Below are 24,435 nucleotides of genomic sequence, written 5' to 3' on the forward strand. Positions count from 1 at the left end.
GAAATCTCCCTCACATTCTCAGCCATGAAGACTGATGCAAAAAGGTATTTAGTTTCTCTGCAATAGCCTTATCTTCCTTGAGTGCTCCTTTAGCATCTCGATCGTCCAGTGGCCCACTGATTGTTTAGCAGGCTCCCTGCTTCTGATGTACTTAAAAAATGTGTTGCTGTTACTTTTTGAGTCTTTGGCTAGCTGTTCTTCAAATTCTTTTTTGTTCTTCCTAATTATATTTTTACACTTCACTTGCCAGAGTTTATGCTCCTTTCTGTTTTCCTCAATAGGATTTAACTTCCATTTTTAAAGGATGCCTTTTAAAAGGCCCTATCCCTACCCCAAGACTGAAAAGCATGTTGGCATCAGAAGAAACGTATTAAACCTGAATCTTGCTAGAAAGGTGCTAAGTCAATAGTTAACTATAAAAATCAACTACATTCTTCTCATTTGGGCTTCCTAAATACAGCCAAAATAGTCTATTAATTGTGCTGAAAACTTAATTAAATTTTACATATAATAATTAAGGCTAAGACTTTGTCATGGAAGTCATGGATTCCATGAAAGTATCCTTTTCAGCTTCTACCCCATGACCTGGGACAGCAGGGTGGAAGCTATCAGCTTCTGAGGGCTGCGGAGCTCTCAGGCAATCCCAGAACTCTCAGGGGGCGGCAGCTCTCAGTGGGTGTGGGGATCCCCAGCTCCAAGCCTCCAATCACTGATATTGAAGAGTCTTTGTATGAAAAACTACAAGAAAGATGGTGTTAATCTTTCTTTATTAGAGTAAAATACCTGTTTATTAATAGTCTCATAGACTTATAGACTTTAAGACCAGAAGGGACCAATGTGATCACCTAGTCTGACCTTCTGTACATTGCAGGTCACAGAACTTCACTCACCTACTCCTGTAATAGACACAACCACTGGTTGAGTTACTGAAATCCTCAAATCATGATTTAAAGACTTCAGTATAATTTTTTTTATTTGCTCAGGGAAGACTTGATGTTATCCCCTTATCACTGTCCTCCTCAGCCCTCTCCTTCTGTTTTGTCACTTCCTTCACTCTATCATATTTGGAATTAGATTGTGAGCTCTTTAGGTGAAATCCTGGTCCAAACCAAAGGCAATGGCAAAACTCCCATTGACTTTACTAGCAGCTAGGATTTCACCCCATGTCATTTTATCTCTGATGTGAAAGCACTTAGCATACTTGTGAATTCTTAGAAAATAATAATATTAAAGAAATGTAAAATCAGATCACTATGTGAATTAAATTGGTTGTTTTAAAAGAGCAGTTCATGATCTGAGTATGTCCATACTTGCAATCTACACTGACCCACAAGGGGAGAATACAGACAAGCATTTGACTCCTGTTAATTACATCTAAGGAATTAAAATTTAGCACCAGATACTGCAAATATTTACTACTCAGGCATATAGCAACATTAACGAAAATGGGAATCCCTGTACTAGGACTCTCATGTGAGCAAGAGCTTGCTGAAAGAGGTCCTTAAGCATGAGCCCAAACTAAATATTGTACCAATGTTTTAAACAGTTATAGTGTCTAGATCAGTGGTTCTCAACCTGTGGCCTGTAAGCCGCTTGCGGCTCGGCCCAATCAGCACACAGCTGTGGCCCTTGTGACATCCTCAGGGCTATATAGGTAGTATATGTATTGCGTGATGTGGTGTACATAACTCAGAGCTGCATATGCAGCCCACAATGATAAATCAGTTGAGAACCACTGATCTAGATACAAAGGTAAGGAAGGTACCAGACAGGGAGATGGACTGGTGATATAATAAGCCTTTTCTTATCGGTAACTGCAACAATCATCTACAAACCCCAGTATGCATATTTCCTCATTTATTAAACTTACAGAACAAAGACATCTGTTGAGAAAAATCTGAAGAACTACCATCCTCCAAAAGTTTGATTAGTTCATGACATTACACAATACCTTTATAATACACACCATATTTATAGAGTACTGTATTAGCTGCCAATGAAAGTAGTCAGCCATTTGAAAAACAGAAATCTTTCATATAATACAATGTACTTAATACAGTTTTGAGGAACCTAGGAAGTAGCACTGATGAAAAAAGCTTTTTATTACTCTGAAAGGAAAGCACAGGGGTTTTCACTTGATCTGGAATCTCCTTCTTGGAGACAACAAAAGGAGTGCTAAAACTTGACTATGTATATCGCACTCTTAAGGCAGTCACCAATCAGGAACAGAAGACAAAGACCAATTTCATAAGGAAAATATACATCCAAAGCATAGACCCACCAAAAAAAAAAAAAAAAAAATCCACTAGGAAAATAACATCCCCTGGGAAATTATATTTTTCTTTTTTTTAAATTAACTCTTTCCCATAATGACAATAAACTAATTTCTTATGGTCACTTTTTAGAAACTCAAAGACTGCAATTATCATTATGATTCTACCACATTTTATACAAAATATTTTTAAAGTGTAAAATCAAACTAAGCTGAAGTTAAGTTTATGCAAGTTTATGAGGTGAAAACTTTATAGCATGTCAGTTAATCTATTTCTCTTTGGCTTGTTTATAGAAAATGTTACATTTATCATTTAAAATAAACCTGTCAAGCCATACTCTGGGTTGCAGAGTAATGTAGGTCACCGTAAAGAAAGTGATTTTGTAGCTGTTACGAGGAAAAGATTAATCCTTTAAATCAACAGTATGACTGGACAAATGGTTTGAGATGGAATCTGATTGCCTGCTTTTGAGCCTGCTGAGTTGAACCTAAAATCTGGAATTCACGTTCAGTGGCTATTCTGATAAAATAAGTGACTAACCTAGAAAAATCTCCCCTTCCTGTCATCTTCTCCAGTGACAAGAACCTTGAATTCTAATAGCTACCAATCCCATCAGCACTGAGCAACCACAACCTATCGAGGTACTTATACAGCACTTTTCACCATGCTCTTACTGCTACAACCTGACAGGCTGACATGTTCAAATGTATTCACCCTGGATTTAAGTGACACACTATCCATGGGCCTAGAGTAGGAGAGGACTTGTTCATGCCTCCATGACTTCCTAAGGTGGTTGGCTTTGCAGTGCTGCAGAATAAAACAGGCAGGAGAGGAGGCAGGTGGAGTCATTAATGGATATACCTGAACATCTCTTTGTTCTTATGGGAACAGGGAAGGGAAATAGAACTAAGTGAATTTTACTAAATGGAAGCACTGTTCAACTGACCAAAAATTGCTGAAGCTGCAAGTGCCGTGTGGAATAAGTGCAATAGCCAAAGAGTGCCTTTTCCCCTATCACTTTCAGTTATTTTAGTGCTATGATGTATTCAAACACTAATACAAATAAATGAACAACACCTACACACAGCATAAGTAAATTCAGGTGCTGCAAATTCTGAGTCTATGTTTTCCTGAACGCTCCTGCTTTTGTGACTCCTGCAAAATGCAGGGAGAGCGAGAATTGCATTTTCATTTAAAGAAAAAAAAAAAAAAGAGGACTTACTAGTGTCACTGTCTCCATTGTTTCTTTATGCAGAATCTGAATCTGCCAGCTGGCATCTAATCCATATGGGAAGACTGAGCCACTATCGTTCCACTTCAGATATAACGTGTAACTTGAAAAGTCAGGACTCAAACTAAGAATTTGTGGGGTGAATGGAATAAGTGCTTGAAAAGAAACAAGGAAAAAAACATACTTTCAAAATCATTACACAACATTATCAGCAACAGTGCCTGCAGGTGTTCAATATCTACAGCTCTGAACTGGCCTATAGCCACATCAACATGAGGTTTGATCTCATTAATTAAGCTGGGTTGGGACTTGTCATTTCTCAGGTAGGAAACTTTCCAGGAAAACTCAGGTCTTATGAAGTTGTGTTGGTGACTCAGCAGGCAGCATTTCTTCTGCTGCGTGAGGAGTGCCAAGTGCTGTTATCACCTTCCTCCAAGCTGCTCTAACACTCATTTCTTTCCCATAGTTTTCTGTGGCTAAGGAAATCTCTTCTCCTAGCCTTCTTCATGTTGTACCTATTCAAATAAGTGTAAGATTCTCAGGATCAGCACTTGTCTAAATCATAAATTGTTGTGAGTGCAAAGTGACAATGCTTCCGTGTTTGTTAGGAAGTACTGTGCTCTTGGAGGGGCTGTTCTTCACATAAGATAAGAGACAGGCCTAACTGTCACTAAGATCTCATAGTGCTTTTTGTGAAGTGTAACTGTTCTGCATAATTCCAAGTTGGGAAAAATACATTCTAATTGCTTCTTCCCCTCTACCTTAAACTAGAGGGGGTTTTTCATATCCCGTACTCAAAATGGTTGTTTATAGTAGTCATTCCAGAGTGACAGTTCCAACGGGGGTGCATTTCTAGGTGGGTGACATGATTACATCTACATTCTGTACACTGCAATGAAACCCATTAAGGAGGGAGACAGCCCTGAAGCCAGTGCTGTGCAAGAGAAACAGGGCCTTGTTCCAGGGTCCCATATGAGGAGTTAGCTTCACTCCTGTGGTTCAGCTCTCCAGGCACAACCCAACTCAGCTACTCTCCTTCACAGCCAGCCCTAACTGTTGGGCTTACTCCCTTATTAAGTACCACACCCACCATAGGTGAGACAGGGCTGAGCTAATTAAACAGGGTTGGCCAGCCTTAGGCCCCCTGGCCCTTCAAGGCCAGATCACCCTGTAATAGGATTTTTGTTTTGTTTTGTTTTGGTTTTGGTCCTAATAGCTGCAAGAAAGACAAAGGAAGATACTTTTTCCCTGAAAACGTTGTGAAAGAGTGGTGATAAATGGTGCTCAAGGAATGGTGGTTCAAGGAAATTTCTTCGACGTGAGAATTACCACTGATTTTTTTTTTAAATGTAGTTCTCCTACCACATCCCCAAACAAATTAGCCTGAGGGAATAAGCTGTTTTCTACTATGGTCTCAAATATCATAGTTGGCTACCAAAATACGCATTTAGCAAAAACGTCTGTGCATGTGGAGCATGGGGGTGTTCTGCATCTCAGTAACAGCAGCTTTTTATACAGGGAAATGCTGCCAAAGAAAACTATAAAATCATCATATACATTTCCAAAACAGTTATAGTTAAGTGCTAATATAAAGCCATTACATATGAACTTGATACTTACAAACATTTTCCTTAGGCACTACAAATGTTTCAGTAGTTAAAGGAATTGCAGCAGCATTTAGTGTAGTTATCTGTATGTTAGTGGAGCCAGCTGTGACTGGAATATCTGCCCTTTTTTCCTCAGTTTTAATACACACTGGAGAGACGAGATCACTGAAATGATAATAAAGAAGAATTAGACAAGTACTCCATGTACTGGGAAGTTAGAGAGCGTTCTATGAAATTTAACATTGCAAACCTTTAAAGGTCCAATTTATTCTCAGAGCAGTAACTGTGAGAGAACAGAGTCAAATTTCAGAAGAAGAAAGATTTGGATAGACTGGCAATTTTAGATTTGGCTAAGCATTCCACGTTCTTTAAAAAAGTCTCCTCTAATAGCATATCTTGGATTAGTTGTCTAACATAGATGCACAGTTTGGATATGTTCAAAATTGGGATACCGGAGAAGAGGGGTGATGACAATCCAGGCAAAAGAAAGTGAAAAATTGTGACGTTTTATTCAAAACACTATTCCAACCCCTTACTTGCCTCAAATCAGTTTTATAGACCACCACGAAATAGCTTTTATTTGTCTTACATTTTGGCCTTTTTTGCTTTTCTTATAATTTTTTGTGGGAAGAGGTGGGAGCTGACTCTACTGAGAGGATGTTCATCCCCATCACGGGACAGGGCTGGTGCTTCCTTTTGGGGCTTATTAAGAACATAAGCTGTTTGGTGCAGGGGATGGTCATTTTCTTCTGCGTAAATAGAGTGCCCGGCACAATGAGGTCTTGGTCTGTGACTGGGACTCCTCAGCAATACCAAATAAATAAATAAATAGTGGATGAGATTTGGTTGAGTCCCTGCTCTGCTTATCATTTCATATGTAATTGAATAGAGGAAAGAGCCCAGATTTCCTCTTGGGGGTGGGAGGAAGGAAAAAGTCATAACAATGCCCAACTTCCTGCCAATTAACTATTACTCACTTAAAAACCTTGAATGGGACCCTTGAGCTTTCCTCTTTTGAAGTGGTTTGAAGACTTGGGGAGGTTTCTGGACTTACACCCACACTCCCTGACTGATAAGATTCAACAGGGTGTACTGGCCCTACGTGCTGAAGAAGACTGACCCTCCCCCCTGTGCAAAGATATTTCCAAAGGGATATTGGCTGCTGGGATTATGTGGAAAGCATCAGGTGAGAATCTGGTGGATGGGATTACTTGTGCCTGAGCTCACTTTCTGTGGCTCCCTTGTATCTTTGTGTGCCTCTGGCCTACTCCACCACACTAAGGGAAGGGAGAATAAACTGAAAGGCAGCAACTCATTGGGTGATCCTGTTCAGGATGCAGAGCCCCAGAAAATGTGTTCCTCCAAACAAGATGGTGGTGAGGGGATTCAGTTCACTACTAACACATACACGTGTATCCTTTACAAACTGGGATGGCAATTGAAAATGCAGGTGTACTGAGCTGCCACTCTCTCTCTATCACTGGAGGCAGAAAACCTGGTGTGTGGGGTGGGGAAGGGGTGTAGCCAAGCCCTGGAGCAGCATGAATAAGTCTGAGCTGTCTTCACTACATCACATCACTACAACACATCGCAAAGAACAACAGTCACGGATGATTAGTAACTGCTTTTTCTTCTTTGAGAGCTTGCTCACATCAGATCCAAGTAGGTGACTCCCATAGGAGGTGGGGTCGGAACACAGTGACCTGTGGATTGCAGTACCGCTCTACCAAATGCAGCAGCATCTCTGGCTTGCAGTGTAACAGCATACAGTGCCGCAAAGGTGTGACTAGACAAACACATTGCGGCTCTGCAAAAGTCTTGGATCAGGATCTGAGTGAGAAATGCTGCCAAGGACGCCTGTGCCCTTATGGAGTGAGCTGTCAGCGTAGGGGCTGGTATTTTTGCCAAGTCGTAAAACGTCCTGATACACAACATGATCCATGAAGTGATTCTTTGTGATGATACTGGAAGGCCTTTCATCCTGTCTGCTTTGCCATGAAGAGCTGTGTTGTTTTTCTAAAGGATTTAGTCCTCTCAATATAAAAACCCAAAGTCTGTCTAATGTCCAAAGTATGCAGCCTCTACTCTTGGTTGTTGGCCTATGGCTTTAGGTAGAAAACAACAAGGAATATGTCCTGGTTTGAATGGAATTGTGACACCACTTTTGGAAGGAAAGCTGAACCTTGTCTTTGAAGAAAACCACATAAGGAGGCTCAGATGTGAGTGCCTGAGTTCTGAGATTCTCTTGGCTGAAGTTATGGCCACTAGAAAGGCTACCTACCTTTCAGGAAAGATAGAGAAGTGAGCATGTCGCAAGAGGTTCAAATGGAGGACCCATCCTTCAGTACAGTATAAGGTTGAGATCCCATAGGGGAATTGGCTGATAAGTTTGAGGGTATAACATGTCTAGCTCTTTAAGAAAATGCCACAACATGGAGTTGGCAAAGACCAAATGGCCTGCAACTCAGGGATGAAATGCCAAGATTGTGGGCAGGTTGACCTTGATTGTTAACACCAACAGTTCCCGCTGTTTGAGATGTAACAGATGGTCCATGATGAAAAGTACCCTTTTGCGTTGACCAGATGGAAAACCTCTTCCACTTAGCTAGATTAAGTGGCCCTGGTGGAAGGTTTTCTGCTGCCAAGGAGGACCTCTCTGACTGGTGCTGAGCACTCTCATTCCAGAGCATTCGGCCATGGAGCTTCTATGCCATGAGGTGGAGAAACTCTAGGCAAGTAACAAAGTGGGGTGGAGAGTGAGGTAACGAAGGTGGCCATGGTCCTGAGGGATCAAGTCCGGAACCAGAGACAGATTTATAGACGTTTCCACTGAGAGGTTAAGGAGCATCGTGTACCAATGTTGGTGTGACCATGCTGGGGCTATGGAGGACCTTTCCTTCCTGACCTTCAGCAGGACCTTGAGAGTGAGCGGGATAGGCAGAAATGCACAGAACAGATGGCCCATCAAAGGGATGAGGATTGCATCCCCAATTGATCCTGGGCTGTGATTCTGGAAGGAGCAGAACTGCATGCACTTCCTGTTGCATTTTGTTGCAAACTAGTCTATGTGGGGAACTCCCCACTGTTGGAAGATGTTATTCACCACATCTGGGTGGAGAGACCACTTATGGTTGGAGAAAGACCTGTTGAGGTAGTCCGCCAACTCATTCCGAGACGTGGGCAGGTAGAATGCCTTGAGAGGAATCAAGTGGGCTATGCAGAAGTCGTACAGTTTGAGGGCTTCCTGGCACTGGGGAGAGGAGCGTGCTCCACCCTGTCTGTTTATATAGGACATTGCGATTGTATTGTCTGTCATGACCAATACACATTTGCTTTCCAGGTGGACTTGGAAGGTCTGACAGCTGCCAAGCGTACTGTCCTCAAGTCTCTTATACTGATGTGGAATGAGAGCTCTGCCTTGGATGAAAGACCTTGCGTCCTGAGCCCCCCCTAAATGAGCTCCCCAGTCAGTGACCAAGAACAGTGAGGGGTAAGGTGTGGAGAAGGAGACTCCTGCACAGACTGACTGTGGAATGCGCCACCGCTGGAGGGTTCCTAACACAGAGGGAGGAAGCAAGACTAACCTGTCTGTAGTCTCAAGATGGATGATACACTGAGGCTAGCCAAGCCTGGAGTGGTCTGAGACGTAGTCTGGCAGGCTAAACAACATATATGTATGCTGTTAAGTGCCCCAGAAGTTTTGGACTGTGGCAGAGGAGTACTGTTTAACTCTTCTGTGATGGAGTATATAGTCCCCAAGACACTTCAGGTAAGTGGTATGTGGATTGCTGCAGGGCGTGGGCTTTTTGCAGGCCCTGCATGGTTTAAAGCCGGTGTTACCAAGACATGCCCTGGCCCCAGGGAAAGGGAGGTAGTGTTGATAAATGGGGTCCTATCTAACTAAACTACCTCAACTACAAACTAACTCAAACCATTTGACTATTCAAACAACCACAAGGAAAACGCCTGCAGAGCAAGAGAAGATCTATGTTCCAGTGACCATCATGGGTGGTAAGAAGGAACTGAAGAGGCGGGGGGGTTGGCAGGGCCTTATATATGGCACCATAAAGATGCGACTCTAGGGGGCTCCAGAGCCAACTCTATGGATACCACTAGGGGGAAAGCCTTCCTGTGACTGTGCATATGGTATGCACACATCTACTTGGAATCAACATCAGCAAGCACTTGTAGAAGAACAGGCTATTTTAACTTTGTTTTCTACTCCAAAAACACTTATCTTCAAATGAATTTAATATTTAAATTGGTTAAAAAATTCCAGCATTTAAGGATTTCACTCAGATGTAATCTAAGTTTCCTAAAGGCATTTTCATGTCCTAATCTTAACACTTAAGATCCCTGGTATTTCAAGACATAACACAGAAAGTCATTTCCTTCTGGACTGAACCAAACTATGAAGATATCCTTTTGAGAACTGAGAGCAAGGCTAGATGGGCACATTGAGAAGTCAGAAGGAGGAGCCTGAGAACTCCCAACGCACTGCAAGGGTGGAGCAAAGTGTTCTGGCAGGAAAAACTTTGGCATACATAGGTCCTTTCCTGGAAACCCTACAATTCCCCAATTTAGAACTGCTTCCTATCAGAGCAGAAGCCAACATCTAGATGTAATTCATTAGTGGACAGATATGCTTTGAGAAACACAGGGCATTACAAATTTCATGAATAGGGACTGAAGAATAATGATACTTACATAATTTGATAATTATGAAAGTTTCATGGAAGAAACAATTACCTGTTTGCATAACAGATATTATAAGTCAGTCCAAGGTTTGCACTGGAGGAGGCATCCCAGGAACAGATCGTTCTTTTTAAGTCATGTGTGATGCACTTCAAATTCTGAGGTACTTCTGGAAAACCTGAAAATGCAACATCTACATGGTTACAATGTAACAATTTAATGCTCTCAGACTGATACACCATTAGATATACATATCTTATTGATTACCTCACACTCATTTACAATACTTTTAAACTTCCTCGCAGGCCAAGATTTCCAAACATGACCGATGATTTTGGGTGAACAACCTGAAGTACCTTACAAAGTACTGAACTTCGGAGAAGGGTGCGCAACAATTTCTGAAAACTTAAGTTCCTCTAAGGTGTCTCAAGTTGGGCACCCAAAATCAGAGATCACTTTTTGTTTTGAAAATCTCAGCCACTGCCTGGTTCTGTATATTAGAGTTAAGGTTATAATTTTATCATCATATTTTAGTAAAAGTCATGGACAGGTCACAGGCAATACACAAAAATTCATGGAAGCCATGAAATGTCCATGACTTTTACTAAAAATAAGACGGTGGCAGGTAGGAGCTGCCCGGGAGGAGGAAGAGGCACATCTGGGAGCTGGGGGGAGGAGGGCACAGCAGCTGGGAAGGTCCAGGCTGGGGTCCCCCCCACCATGACTGGGAGCTGCCATCAGGTGCTGCGAGTAGTGGATCCAGGCTGGGGTTCCCGGCCATGGCTTGAGGTTGCTGGGTCCCCCTGCCACAGCTGGGAGCTCCAGGGATACCTGCCATCACCTCCCAGGGGTGGTGGGGACCCCGGAGCTCAGAGCTGCTGCAAGCAGCAGAGGGACCCCAGGGCTCTGATGTCCCCCCCCCCCCCCCACTGCCCGTGGCTCAGAGTTGCAAGGCCCTGGGGCTCCAGTCTCCCCGCACAATGGCTTGGGGTCCCCCCAACTGCCCCTCATGAATGGGACAGTGGGGTTCCTCCACTGCCCATAGTGGCTGGCTGCTGCAGGGTCCCTGCACTGGCTGGGAGCAGTGGGGTACCCCCACCACCCGCAGCAACTGGGAGCTGCAAGGTCCTCCCATGGTGGCTAAGAGCTCCAGTGACCCCAGTCGTCAGTTGCTGCAGGTAGTGGGGACCCAGAGCTCAGCGCCACCACCGGTGGTAGAGTGACCCTGGAGCTCCGAGCCCTCATGGACAAGAGAAGTACCCCGGAGCTCCAAGGTCCTCCCGCTGCCTGCGGATTGGACTTGTGGGACCACCGCCTGCACTGGGTTGGGGCTTCGGGCTGCGGGGTCATCCCAGCTTCAAGCCATGGGGTCACTGCCACTCATCCTGGCTGACAGCAGCAGTCACTGCCAGAGGTTCGGAGCCATGGTATCCCTGCCACCAGCCCAGGGGCTTGGAGCTGGGGATCCCCACAGCCCCTGAGAGCTCCGCAGCCCCCAGAAGCTGACAGCCTCCACTCTAGAGCGCAATGTCATGGGGTAGAAGCTGAAAAGGCTCATTTCATAGAGGTCTCTGGAAGTCACGGACTTCCATGACCACCGTGATAAAGTCTCATCCCTAATTAGAGTCTATCAGACAATTGTATTACACTGAAGGAATAAGGGTTTCAGAATCTGGCCCCATGTCATGAGCAGACTCCCCTTGTTGGGTCCGCATCCTCAGCAGCCTGTCCTCCATGAAGGGAGGTACACAGAATATTCCTGCACTCAGAGCCATAGACCTGTTAGTAAATCCTCCCCTTCCACTCCTTTTCACAAAGGGGAGGAGACTTCCCCGTTTGTGCAGTTTTTGTTTAGTTTAGTGCCTGAGTCAATTAAATTCCTATTGTACCAAGAAAAGACCCAATCCTGAGAGGTGCTGAGTAATGTCAATTCCCCATGATGCCTGAAGGGTGTCAATGAGAGTGGCGATTGCTCAGCATCTTGCAGGATCAGGTCCTAAGTGGTCCTCCCACAGCATTTTGATTTGACAAGTGAATTCTGCTTGGGAATCCCCTCAAAAAATTGTGCATATCAGCTATAATTGCTTTGAAATAAAGTTTTAAAAAAAACAACTTTCTTTTAACTGTTTGTAGTTATTGAATTTTTTGGGTGCCCAAAGGAGGTGGTCAGGAAAAAAAACAAAAGCTACAGTTCACATAGCTGGCCATATCACTAGTGCTAAAAAAAATAAATAAATCCAAACCACTTCTATGCCTCATTGCAAATTAAACAGTTTTCTACCATGGGCTGTGATATGCACAGTGTAGTTATCTAGCTTTGACGAGGACAATTCAACTGCTGTAATTCTGGTGAACTGAACTAGTTTGGCTTCTTGAGTTTCCGGTAATCCAAATACTTTAAATGTACCTGCACAAGTTTTGTATAGGAAAAGTTGACAGGGACAGGGAACAATAGAATTCGCTTTACTACATTAAAGTTGAATGTAGAGTACTTAAACAGTTGACCCGGGGATGCTATTACAGCCTATGAATGTAGCTGTAACCTTCTACAATGGCTCCCTCCTACATGTGCAGGGTTTGGGTCGATGGAGTTGCATCTTGCATATTTCTAGTGACCAAACCCCCAATCTCCATTGGTCAATTTACAATACTCTCCTCTACAATCCACCTTAGACAGCACTGTTCTATGGTGTGTGAAGCTGTGGAACCCCCATGTGCAGGCACTATGGCCTGCACACACCGTGTAGTCATTTACACCATTGAATGTAAATTACCACCATTGTGGGGTAGGAGCATTTTACACCCAGCTTTGCACTGGTTTTAGAGGCTATATAATGTACAGAAAATTGGAGCATTAGATCCAGCATTTTTACTCTTAAAATCTTTCATGCTTACAGGGGCAATATTATTTCATTCTAAGTGCATAATAAACACAGCACAATTATAGAGTAGAGCCATATCACAAAAGGAAGCAGTCTAGTAAACAGTATCAAACTACACTTACCTGTCTCCTGATTATATATGAAGCTCAGCAAATGTAAGAAAGCTATTGCTACGAGACATCGGAGACTTGAATTTTCCCACATTCTTTTACCATTTATTTTTCAGAATGACAGCCTCAAGCAGGAATAAACTTCATCTTCCACACAAACCTGCCAGTTCTGAAATCAAAAACAAAACAAATCAGCTCTTTGAAATCATTGAAACTCCCGGCCATGCCGCAAATAGTATAAGTTTTTTATAGATGTATGTTTGTACAAGACTGAAATATTACTTGTAGAGATGCAGCAATTACTTCAAAAAGCCCTGATAAAAGTTAATAAAGAGCCTAAAATTACTCCAAAAAGAAACACAGAACTGGAAGTGAAGTTTCCAAATGGGAAATCACAAAAGAAGAGCTGGACAGAAAACGTCACTTTTTCCACCCCTGTGAAAAAGTTCAACACAAATGAAAAAAAAAAAAAATTTTTTTTTTAAGAACCAATTTTTTTATTTAAAAAAGTTGAAGTTTTCGGTGGAAAGTATACACTTTCAGTGAAAAATTTGTTTTGCTGAAAATCCAATTTTCCACTGAAAAGCAGTTTTGGTTGAAAATGTTTAAGTTGCATCGCAGAGAAGCCTTTTCCATAGAAAAAGCACCACCACAAGAGACCTGACATATCAAGTCACTGATAACCTCCACTTTATCTATTTAGAGTATCCTAAAATTGTTGTAGGAAGGAATCTTTCTGAAAAGAGAGCAAATTCTTACATAGATACCACTGCTGCAGAACATGGTCACAGACATCACATCCCATCTCTACCCTCGCAGGCAAGCACAGCTCACGCTGAAGTATTTAAATACTAAGCCACCATATTCTTACCACCAAAAGCACTAATGGTTGGGAATTTTTTTTTGCATTCTTTTTTTTTTTTTAAATCTGAGACACATATGTAAAAGATGAGTTACAAGAATGCCAAGTAAAAGATGTGGTTCTCCAAACCGTGGACACAAGATAATAATTCACTTCTTTTCTTCATATCTCTCCACTCACTCACTTAAATCTTTTGCATCAAGATTCAAACTCCTCATTCATTCCTGCTAACATCTCTGCTCAGTATCTCCTCCTAGTACATCTCTCTCTCTCTGCCTATAAACTTCTTCCAAGTCTCTTGCCTAACCACATATTTTATGTTCTCCACTTTTCTTCAGTCCTGCCCACAGCTCTTTCTTGGCTTCCAAGCAACCTTCCCCACCAGGTAGACTCCTTCTTAGCATGAGGCTGTATGTAGCCTGGTCCACCTCACAGCCTTGGTGTCTCCTGCTGGCTCTCCGGGGAATCAGCTCTCAGTCAGGCAGATGCCCCCTCTCTGCAGTGTTTCACATTCAGTCCCACCTTCGCCGGACCCTCCTTCTCATGACTCAGCCTTTTGGTCGAGTCCCAATCTGTACTCTCTCTCCCGCAGTCCCAGTTCTAGCCACCTCCTGCTGACGCCACTGCAGTCTTGCCACCAGTCCTATAGCAATCAGGGGTGCGGAGGGGTCCCAGCCCAGGGACCTTATGTGTGTGGCAGCCTTCCACAGTCACCTTCTGGTACGCCTCCTGCACAACTCCTCCATCAATTTCCCTGGACCCACTTCCTTGCAGTTCCAGTACCTTCTCTGCCCTTGCTTCAGTGCATTTGGCTTTGCTCAGTCCCAGCAGGCAGCCACTGCTCTGTCCAGGGTGCTGATAGTCCTTCCCCTTCCAGCTCCTGGGAGGCACTGTCCTTACCCTGCTCCTGGCCCCTGATCGGCTGCCACTCAGACCCTTCCTATTGGCTACTTCTTGTGCAGCCTCTCCAACAGCCCTCTTAACCCCTTCCTGGCCAGTGAGGGGCAGGCACCCCCATCACAGAAGCCCTTCAAAGATAACTTCAAGTACTGTGTGCATATGTAAAATTCAATGCCATGTATACTTGTCCTTCAGTGGATAAAGATTTATGCTGGAATAGGTTTGTATGTAGGTTATGTTAGGATTGTCCTGTGCAATTTAGACTAAGCTCCTGTGGCAGAGAGCATTCCTCTCCACCCACCATTTTTTAAAAAACAAAACACATCATTGTGCATATGGCTGGCACTCAAATTGTCTCAATTCCCTGGCAAAAGTGAATCAACAGCTGTCACTTCTTAACCAACATTTCCTTGCAACTGTGTATCCCAACCTCCTAAAGGTCAAAACTATCTACATTTTTGGCTGTTTATAAGTGGACGTGTTATTTTAAGCTTGTGGATTGAAGGTTTTTCAAAGTCTTCTTTTCAGTGTTTGCCAGCTTCTCTGGAACAAACTTTATTTGACCTGCATTCATGTTTCCTAATTAGCCTCTGTCAATTTTTGCTCCTAAGCAGGAAGTTGGGTAAAGTTTACTCCAAATATCTACCCCACCCCTTCTACACAGACAGATTAATTTTTTCTTCAATGCTGGAAGATTTTAAGACAAACGATTGAAGACACCTACCAACAGCATGGTTGTAGTACAATAAATGGTCTTATTATACTGAAGAACCATAAAACTTACATGAGAAAGATCTAACCATATTTAGCAAGGCGCTGTGGCCTTCCTCAGAGCCTGGGCCCGAGGAAGGGTCGCTCTGCCCCCGCTGGACAGAACCAGGCCCTGCAGGCCAAGCCACCCAGAAGCAGAGGGGTGGAGCCAGGGCCAGGAGAGGCAGTATAAAAGGCAGGCCCAGCAGCTCAGTTAGGGGGAAGTTGTTGCTGGAGGCAGATGTGTCTCCCCAGAGGCTGCGGCTGTTTGCTGCAGCTGCCCCACTGACCGGAGCCTCCAAAGCCTGCCCGAATTGCTGGGCCCAAGCGACAGGGTAGGGCCACCGGACCCTAGTGACAGGAAGCAGCTACCCGAGCCCACTGGGTAGGAGAAACCCCCCGAGGCCAGCGTTGACCTGGAGGAGCTGCCTGGCATGGAGGACCCACCGGCGTGCACTGAACCTTATGGATTGGAGGAACCCTGGGGCCCTGTGACCTGGAGGAGCTACCTTCTGCAGATGACCCGGAGAAGTTTCCAGACCTGCTGCTGGTTGATGGTGAAAGACTCGCTTTATCTCCTCCCCCAGTGACCCGGAGGGAGCCACGTGGCTACAGGTACCCGGGGATTGGGTGGGAGGAAGTAGCCCAGGGAAAGCCAACTAGCAAGTGGCTAAGTCCGGGGCGAAAGCCCTATCAGCATGTTGCAGCTGGAGCTCTGCTGACTCAGGGGTAAAAGGCTTTTCCACTGCTAGGGCCCTAAGCTGGGATGCAGTGGAGTCGGGTGGGCCTGCGTCCCCCTCCCCACTTCCCTAACCACCCTCGGAGTGCTTGGCATCCTCTACATTGCTGGCCTGAGAACCCCGAGCTCTGCCAGCCCCGCCTTACTGTGAGGCCGGGGGCTCTAGACCGCTAAACCTGCCCAGCCCTTTGAGGGCTGGGGGCAATTGATTGCCACCCCAGCTTTGCCCGGCTTGAGGGTCGGGAGCTGCAACCTGCTTATGTGACCTGCCCACTTGAGGGTCGGGGGCCGCGGACTTCTTCACCAACCCTACCCAGCTTGAGGGCCGGGGGCTGTAGCCTGTACCTGCCCTGCCTACTCAAGGACCGGAGGCAACAGACTGCTCATCTGCTTGCCCTGCCTGGGGCACTAGATTAATCCTACCCTCCCTCTGTTTGAGGGCTGGGGGTCATAGGACCATGGTACTGTCTAGCCCCACTTGCGAGCTGGGGGCTAAAGACTCCGTTGCCTGCTCCGCCCTGTCTGAGGGCCAGGGGCAATAGACTACTGGCCCACCCCACCAGTTGGAAGGCTGGGAAGTGGCGGACCCCTTGCCAGCCCTGCCCTACGTGAGGGCCAGGGGGCTATAGACTGCCGGAGGAGCCCACCCCGCCTAAGGGCCGGGTCTACGGACTCAGAAACAAGGAGTTTATTCCCCTCAGCAAAGGCGCTGTGGCCTTCCTCAGAGCCTGGTCCGAGGAAGGATCGCGACGCCACGGGTAGGACCATGCCACCAGCCTACACCATATAATCTAACCAGTCCATCACCCTGCAAATCCAGAACAGTTCCCTTTCATCCACTCCATTTACTAGTATTTTGTCCAGAGTACTTTTAAAAGTCCCAAGTGACAGAGTTTCAATTCTCACCTTAAGATAATGTTTCCCAAACTGTGGGTCCCAGGAAGGTTCTAGATGGGCTGTGGGCCCAAGGTGGAGGGAAGACCTGGGAAAGGGTGCGGTTGGAAGTGGAGAGTAAGCCCATCCTTCATTCATCCTGCAGCAGTGACAGATCCCTGCTCCGGACATTACAATCAGGCACACAGCATCTCATAGCAGGATTAGCCAAGCCAAACCTGAGTAGTGCTTGGACGCCGTGTGCAACAGTCACTCAAATTTGCCCTAGCCATTCCTCCATCACAACAGAGGCCAGGCCAAATCTGAGTGGTGTGGTAACTCCATGTGCCAACAGGTCACAACACACGGAGCAGAGAGCTCTCCAGACACCTCTCCCCTCCACACTAGGCCAGGATTAGGGTGTAGTGCCAAGGCAGAGGTGCTGCTTCAGATGGTTGGTGGCCCCTAAGTGGGGTAAGGAGGAGGTGTCAGAGGATGACCCTGGCCTATGATTTCCCCCTTCTCCCAAATTTGGACCCTGTGTGGGTTTAAAAAAAATGCAGTTGGTAGGTCGCCTTAGTAACAATTTGGGGAACCACTGCCTTAGGCTTCTATTCCACAACCAAGCACAGGTCACTGTCGGAGGTTTTCAAGACAAAATTTTTCCTAATTTCATTTTATTAGTTGTAGTAATATCACTGTACACCAAACAATCTTCTTCTCCACTGAACATTTAGACCATTTGAGTATATGTAGCATGGTGGGGTGGGCCTATTCCGCCTTGAGTCCTGCGCTTTTCTGGCCATGCCGGTGGTGTGACTGGGAGGGGAGCGGGGGTCCGCTCCAATCCAGGGACCCTGCTAGGAGTGATCTCACACCGCTTAGTCCCTGAGACCCACTACCTTCCCTGGGTCGCCTGTCCGTGGCCCTGCTGCTTGCGGCCCACTCGCTGGTACCGGTGCGAAGGGTTGCTCTGCTTTCCCCAGCTGGAACCTCTCTGTCTCTGGTATGGTGGCAGCACCGGATGATAGTCCCAAACTCTGCAGTTGCAGTAGGGCAGGGCAGGGCAGGGCAGGGCAGGGCAGCTCAGCTCAGCTCAGCTGTGCTGTGCTGTGCTGTGCTGTGGCTGGCAACTCCCTTTCAGCTACCCCAGCCTGCCTGAAATGGAGGCTTTTAACTGCTGGGGCAGTTTCCTTGATAGGCCCCCAGGTGGCCTAATTGGCCCAATTGCCTTGAAATAGCCCCAGCTGGATTACCCAGGGAATAGGGCTTTATGGAGCCTGGGGCTAATATACATGCCTTCCAGCACCCTTCCATAGCCATCCGGTCTGGCCCTGTCACAGTAGCTACACTTTCCTCTCAACCCTGAAATTTAACCAAGCTATATTTAAGCTCTTTTAAACAGAATCACCCTCACAACTCAATCCTGTTAGTTCCCCCTAATCATTTGTTGTTGTTTTCCTAACACCCTCCAATTTATCTCTCTTTGTAGTGCAGTGACCAGAATTAAATGAAATTCAGTATACTCCTATTTATCCAAATGGCCTCTGGGACATCCAAAACCTTTGGATAACCAGGTGTTCAGCTAAACAAAAGTGCTATTAACTAACAAAGGGTTAAATGGGGGGGACACTGGATTCAGAGACCTTGGTGTTTTGGATAACTGGAATAGTGCTGTGTAAAAAGGGACGATCACTTTCTTTTTTAGTTTTACAATGCCAAAGCTTAGGGTAAAAAATCCAGTGAGGAAAAGAACTAGGGGTGATCCCAATGAGGTTTAGCATGATTTTTGGGTGGGGAAGACAGAAAGATGTCATCTAAGGATGTTACAATGCCACAAAATTAAGCCTCTACACCCATATATTGGAGTTGTATAAACAATACACCCTTTTCATACATTGGTGAACAAACAGTGACATGTCCAAGGTCAGGCAAGTCAGTGTCGGTCAGAAACGGAATTGGGTTTCAGAAAAAAGAGGAAGATGGTTCTGTGTTTAAGGCATTCAATTCTCTTCCTGTGTGGCCTTAGGTAAGTCACTTAGCCTCTCTGTACCTCAGTTCTCCATCTATAAAATGGGGATAATAGCACCGCTCTACCTCAGAGTTGTGAGGATAAATAAATTAAAATTTGTGAGGTGCCTGGATACTATGGTAATAGATCATTAGCTGTAAGGATGAGAGCACTCATTCATTTACTAGGGCTCATTTTTGGTAGAAATGGTAGAAAGGCCAAACTATTTTGGGATCACACCCATGTATGCTCAACTCCAATCCAATTTAAGGACTGGTCTAACACTGGAAACTTACATCAGCCTTGCCTGTTTCTCAGGGGTCTGAAAAATCCACACCTGAGACACATACCTGTACTAGCCTAACTCCAATGTAGACAGAACTATGTTGATGGAAAAGTTCTTCTACTGACCTAACACCTCTCACGAGGTGGATTACCTATGCCAAAAGGAGAATGCCTCCCATGGGCATCTACACTGAAGTGCTACAGTGGTGCTGCAGCTGTGCTGCTGTAGCATTTAAAGTGTAGACAAACCTTTGGTCAGGAATGTCCAATGCTATAAACCTATCTTTAGACCGTGACAGAACACTTTCTAGCACTTAAGCTTTAAAGATCTCAGACAACTGGAAAATATAAGTGCGACCCTGTGAGGTCAATATTGCATCACGGGATTTCATGATTGTTTCTCAGAGCCTTTTGACCAGATTTCTTCATATTATTTTGTAAGTAGAAAGATATTTTTAACTACTTACGTGCAAACTCAATTCAAGGCCTACATTTTTTTTTCAAGTATGAATGAAAAAACTGCACATTCGCTTTTGGGAACAATATGTCTGATCTGTACTGATAGCATACCCAGCTCACATCTGCTCATTGGACATTTGTTTTGTAAAAATAAAGTTTAAAAATTAAAAAACAAAAAAATTAAGTTTGGTCTTCAAACTAGTTGACTGTGTCCTTTTAGCTAGCTGTGCTGAAATAGTAAGAAATGCAGTATGGGCCATATCCAGACCTCACTGGAATCATGGGGGTTTTGCCACTGAAGTCAATGAGATCAAGATTTGGTCTTACTATATAATATTGTGCCAAACTTGTCTGTCAGTGTTGAAAGTGCTGGAGCTGACATAACTCAGTCCTATGACAACAGTTTGTTTATGCCTTGGAGGAAACTGTCTTGTCCCTTATGTATTGTTGCTATAAGCAGGTGTAAGAATCTCATTTACTGAACTACCCTGCTGTGCAAAGTTACAAAACAACATTTTAGCAGCGGCATACTAGAAGTTAGAATAAAACTAGACAATCCTAGATCATTTGAAATGGAAACAAACTTTTGGCAAAGTCAGTGAGACACTAAAACAATGAACAAAAGAAACATATGTACATAGAGCATTAAAAGCATCTTTTATTAAATATAATCTGTTACACAAAAAGAGTAGACTCATTGGTTCTTGCCAATTCTTGCCAGTTCTTCAGTGAACTATAAATTGTACTACTAGAGTCACATACTTGAAATTAAATATTAGTCAGGAAAAAACCTGTTTCATAGGTTTCTTTTTCAGCTATCAAGTTACAAAATGCATGAAGTAATTTTGAAACAAAGTTCTGTTTTCTTTTGATAGAAGCTGACTCCAATCTCCTAAAGCAAATTCACATGAGTTAATAGGTCCTTTATTATCAGAGTGGGGTACAGTTATTTTAAATGAACTATACAGCAATTGTATTGATAAATCTCCATAGGACCATGCAAGATTCAGCTTATCAGTTATACGATAGATACTGAGTTCTAGTGCATATACATCAGTTTGTTAAATAAAATCAAAATTTTGCCTGAGGCTTTTCTGAATGTGCCAGTAGTGACACTTGCTTTAAGTACAAGGAATCTTTACTGACATGTAGTAGATTCATTTTCAAGAGTTTTCAGAAACAGACCTTCTACTTTGAATTAAAAAGAAAACATGAAAAAAGTGTCTCAAAATAGCAGTATAAATGTGTATGCCCAAAGACATATTTCTGCACTCTCTAAAATGAAGCCATTTCTAGGGTAGAAATGTTGCAGCCCTTCTTGCATTATATAAATGCCCAAGATGTGAAAAAGCTAAGATCTCTTCTATTATGGCTTTTATTAAGAAAGAGGATCCAGGGAACTACAGACCAGCCAGCCTCACCTCAATTCCTGGAAAAATCATGGAGCAGGTCTTCAAGGAATCTGTTTTGAGGCACTTGGAAGAGAAGAAGGTGATCGGGATCAGTCAACATAGATTCACCAAGGGCAAATCATGCCTGACCAACCTGATTGCCTTCTATGAAGAGGTGACAGGCTCTGTGAATGTGAAGAAAGCAGCGAACGTGATATACCTTGACTTTAGCAAAGCTTTGGATAGTCTCCTACAGTATTCTTATCAGCAAGTTAAAGAAGTATGGGTTGGATGAATGGACTGTAAAATGGACAGAGAACTGGCTAGATTATTGGGCTCAATGGGTAGTGATCAATGGCTCTATGTCTAGCTGGCAGCCGGTAACAAGCGGAGTGGCCCAGGAGTTGGTCCTAGGGCCAGTTTTGTTCAACATCTTCATTAATGATCTGGAGGATGAAGTAGATTGCACCCTCAGCAAGTTTGCAGATGACACTAAGCTAGGGGGAGTGGTAGATACCCTGGAAGGTAGGGATAGGATACTGAGTGACCTAGACAAACTGGAGGATTGGGCCAAAAGAAATCTGATGAGGTTCAACAAGGACAAGTGCAGAGTCCTGCACTTTAGACGGAAGAATCCCATACACAGCTACAGACTGGGGACCAACAGGCTAGGCAGCAGTTCTGCAAAAAAGGACCTGGAGGTTACAGTGAATAAGAAGCTGGATATGAGTCAGCAGTGTGCCCTGGTTGCCAAGAAGGCTAACGGCATATTGGGCTGCATTAGTAGGAGCATTGCCAGCAGATTGAGGGAAGTGATTATTCCCATCTATTTGGCATTGGTGAGGCTGCATTTGGAGTATTGTGTCCAGTTTTGGGCCCTCCACTACTAAAAGGATGTGGACAAGTTGGAGAGAGTCCAGCAGAGGGCAACAAAAATGATTAGGGGGCTGGAGCACAAGACTTATGAGGAGAGGCTGAAGGAACTAGGCTTGTTTAGTCTGGAAAAGAGAAGAATGAGGGGGGGATTAGAAAGCAGTCTTTAACTACCTCAAAGGGAGTTCCAGGAAGGATGGAGCTAGGCTGCTCTCAGTGGTAGCAGATGACAGAACTAGGAGCAATGGTCTCAAGTTCTAGTGGGGGAGGTCTAGGTTGGGTATTAGGAAAGTTGTTCACTAGGAGGGTGGTGAAGCACTAGAATGGGTTACCTAGGGAGGTGGTGGAATCTCCATCTTTAGAGGTTTTTAAGCTGCGGTTTGACAAAGGCCTGGCTGGGATGATTTAGCAGAGGTTAGTCCTGTTTTGAGCAGGGGATTGGACAAGATGACCTCCAGAGGTCCCTTCCAACTCTCTTATATGATTCTATTCCACCTGCCCAGACGGACTCTCACTGTAGCCTTCTCAAAAGCTAGATTAATGAAAATATCCTAAAGTACATTCAGAGATTTTATATGTAAAAGATTCAGTTATTTGCCTGCATACCATAATTGATAGAAAAGGTAGACCAATTCCGATAAACAGCATGGGTGAAGTTATTTGATCTGTAGTTTTAATCTGATCCTGAATCACCAAAGTCAGTGGGAGCTGGTCCTTACTAAACAGGGACCATTCTCAAAAGAGCCATTAATAGTTTAACGAACAGCTAACTAGAGAGGACTGACTTGTACAGATGTTTGTGATGCATTCAGCATAGCCATCTGTGGGAGTGCTGGGTAATATGTCAGAGAAAGAAAGGAGGAAAGTACTCCTGAGTGAGCACAGTACACTTAGTAAAACATTTATGTGAAATATGTATTACACTTTGACTGTGTATCCTGCTATGAGGGAACAGATTTTTTAATTTCATTTTCTCAGCTTGTCACAAGATCTTTAAACACATGCATTGATTACTTGTCAATATGACATGAACACACACATCCAGTTCCACTAAAAAGTAGCTTTCACATAGAATATTTTGGATAACTTCTATTCCCCCTTCCTTTCTCTTATGTTTTAATATTTGAAATTGTTGACTAATTCCTGCATGTCCCCGTGAGTTAGCATGCACGCCTAATGACTCACTTTCTAAAACGAAAACATTTATTTGCTTAGGTAATTGTGGCATAACACTCAAGTTTTGTTCAAATATAGAAGTTCAATGATGCTCCATTAAGGGGGAAAAAGATCAAATTTAGAGTTCCAAACCTCTCTCAATGACAATTTTCAGAGTAAGAGTTTGGAAAACACTTGAAAAACAAAAGAAACTATACAAGTTGCAATTCCCTGGCATATGCCCTGCTGGAGGTCAGGCTAGATAATTATAATGGTCCCTTCTGGTCTTGAAATCTCTAAGTTAGGGTATAAAGCTTACATTTTTTAATATTTAGTTATCTGAACTAACTAAAATTGTCTGCCATAAGCAGGTCATGAGGATCAGTAGAAATGTATACAGAAACTTTGGGGAAAACTTTTTCTGATTACAGGAATATGCCCAAGAAACTGGTGAAGGATAGGTATCAAATGCTGTATGGGAAATTTGTTCTACAGTGACTTATGAATTCAGCCAAAGGGAATTAGAGGTGCTGTGCAGGCTCAGGGTCTTCATGCCAAAAATGAAAGATTTGGGGCCTGGGTGAGGGCCAGGAGAGGATGAAATAAATGTTCTCTTTTTATTTAAGTGGAGTTGCATGTTTTTTAAAATAAAGGGATTAATTAGCAATCAAAGAGAACACCCCCAGCTCCAGAGAAAAGATGCATATTATATTACATATCCTAGTATTGCAGAATACACACAAAAAAAGCTTCCAAAAATTCTAATTACAAATCCGTGCCAGAAGTACACATTTCTGGGAAACAAAAACACATTGCCAATACAGCTGACAGTAAAGATAATAGTAAGAGAAACAGAAGATGAACTTGCTTTCTTTAAGAATAGGCTTTGCTGACCTTACAGCATTCTGTCCTTGGCTTTCAAACTAATTGATGTGATACAGAAAGAAAGTATAATTAGTGATCATGCCTATATTTTTCTTGGCTTTTCTTCAACAGACTACATTCTTTTCCAAAGAAATTCCCAAACTTAAGACACAAATCTCCCTTTAGTCATCTAAAATGTAGGCTTTCCTTCTGTGTTTTGTGTTATGGCAGTTATCCAGAGTACAAAAAAAAAAAAGGATATAAATGGCTAAGTGAACAGTTGGAGAAGAAAAAATGAATCCCCGCTGGGGAATCTGGTTTCCACCGAGTTCCATGGAATCAATTCAGGAACTGGACTGTTAATCTTTTCTGTAGGCAGCCAGAATTATAGAATCACAGAATAAAACAATTCTGATTAGAATTTATACATACACATGCTCCTCAGTAATCTGCAATGATGGGGAAAGATTTCCTT

The 24,435-nt window shown here is 43.8% G+C and overlaps 1 protein-coding gene across 2 annotated transcripts in view; it reads right to left on the reverse strand.

Moving 5' to 3' along the window:
- The window catches only part of LIFR (LIF receptor subunit alpha), a 76,680-nt gene that overhangs the window by 33,610 nt on the left and 18,635 nt on the right, over positions 1-24,435 (reverse strand). For both annotated transcript variants that reach the window (XM_067545552.1, XM_067545551.1), the window contains exons 2-5: positions 12,811-12,967; positions 9,861-9,984; positions 5,125-5,276; positions 3,496-3,659 (exon numbers count right to left, since the gene is read on the reverse strand). In XM_067545552.1, the coding sequence (XP_067401653.1) occupies positions 3,496-3,659; positions 5,125-5,276; positions 9,861-9,984; positions 12,811-12,892 (522 nt within the window). In that variant the 5' untranslated portion in view covers positions 12,893-12,967. The remainder of the gene's footprint in view (positions 1-3,495; positions 3,660-5,124; positions 5,277-9,860; positions 9,985-12,810; positions 12,968-24,435) is intronic.

Source organism: Emydura macquarii, unplaced genomic scaffold (assembly GCF_026122565.2).
Source record: "Emydura macquarii macquarii isolate MOO-44397 ecotype Brisbane River unplaced genomic scaffold, CSIRO-AGI_Emac_v2 contig_1045, whole genome shotgun sequence".
NCBI lineage: Eukaryota > Metazoa > Chordata > Testudines > Chelidae > Emydura > Emydura macquarii.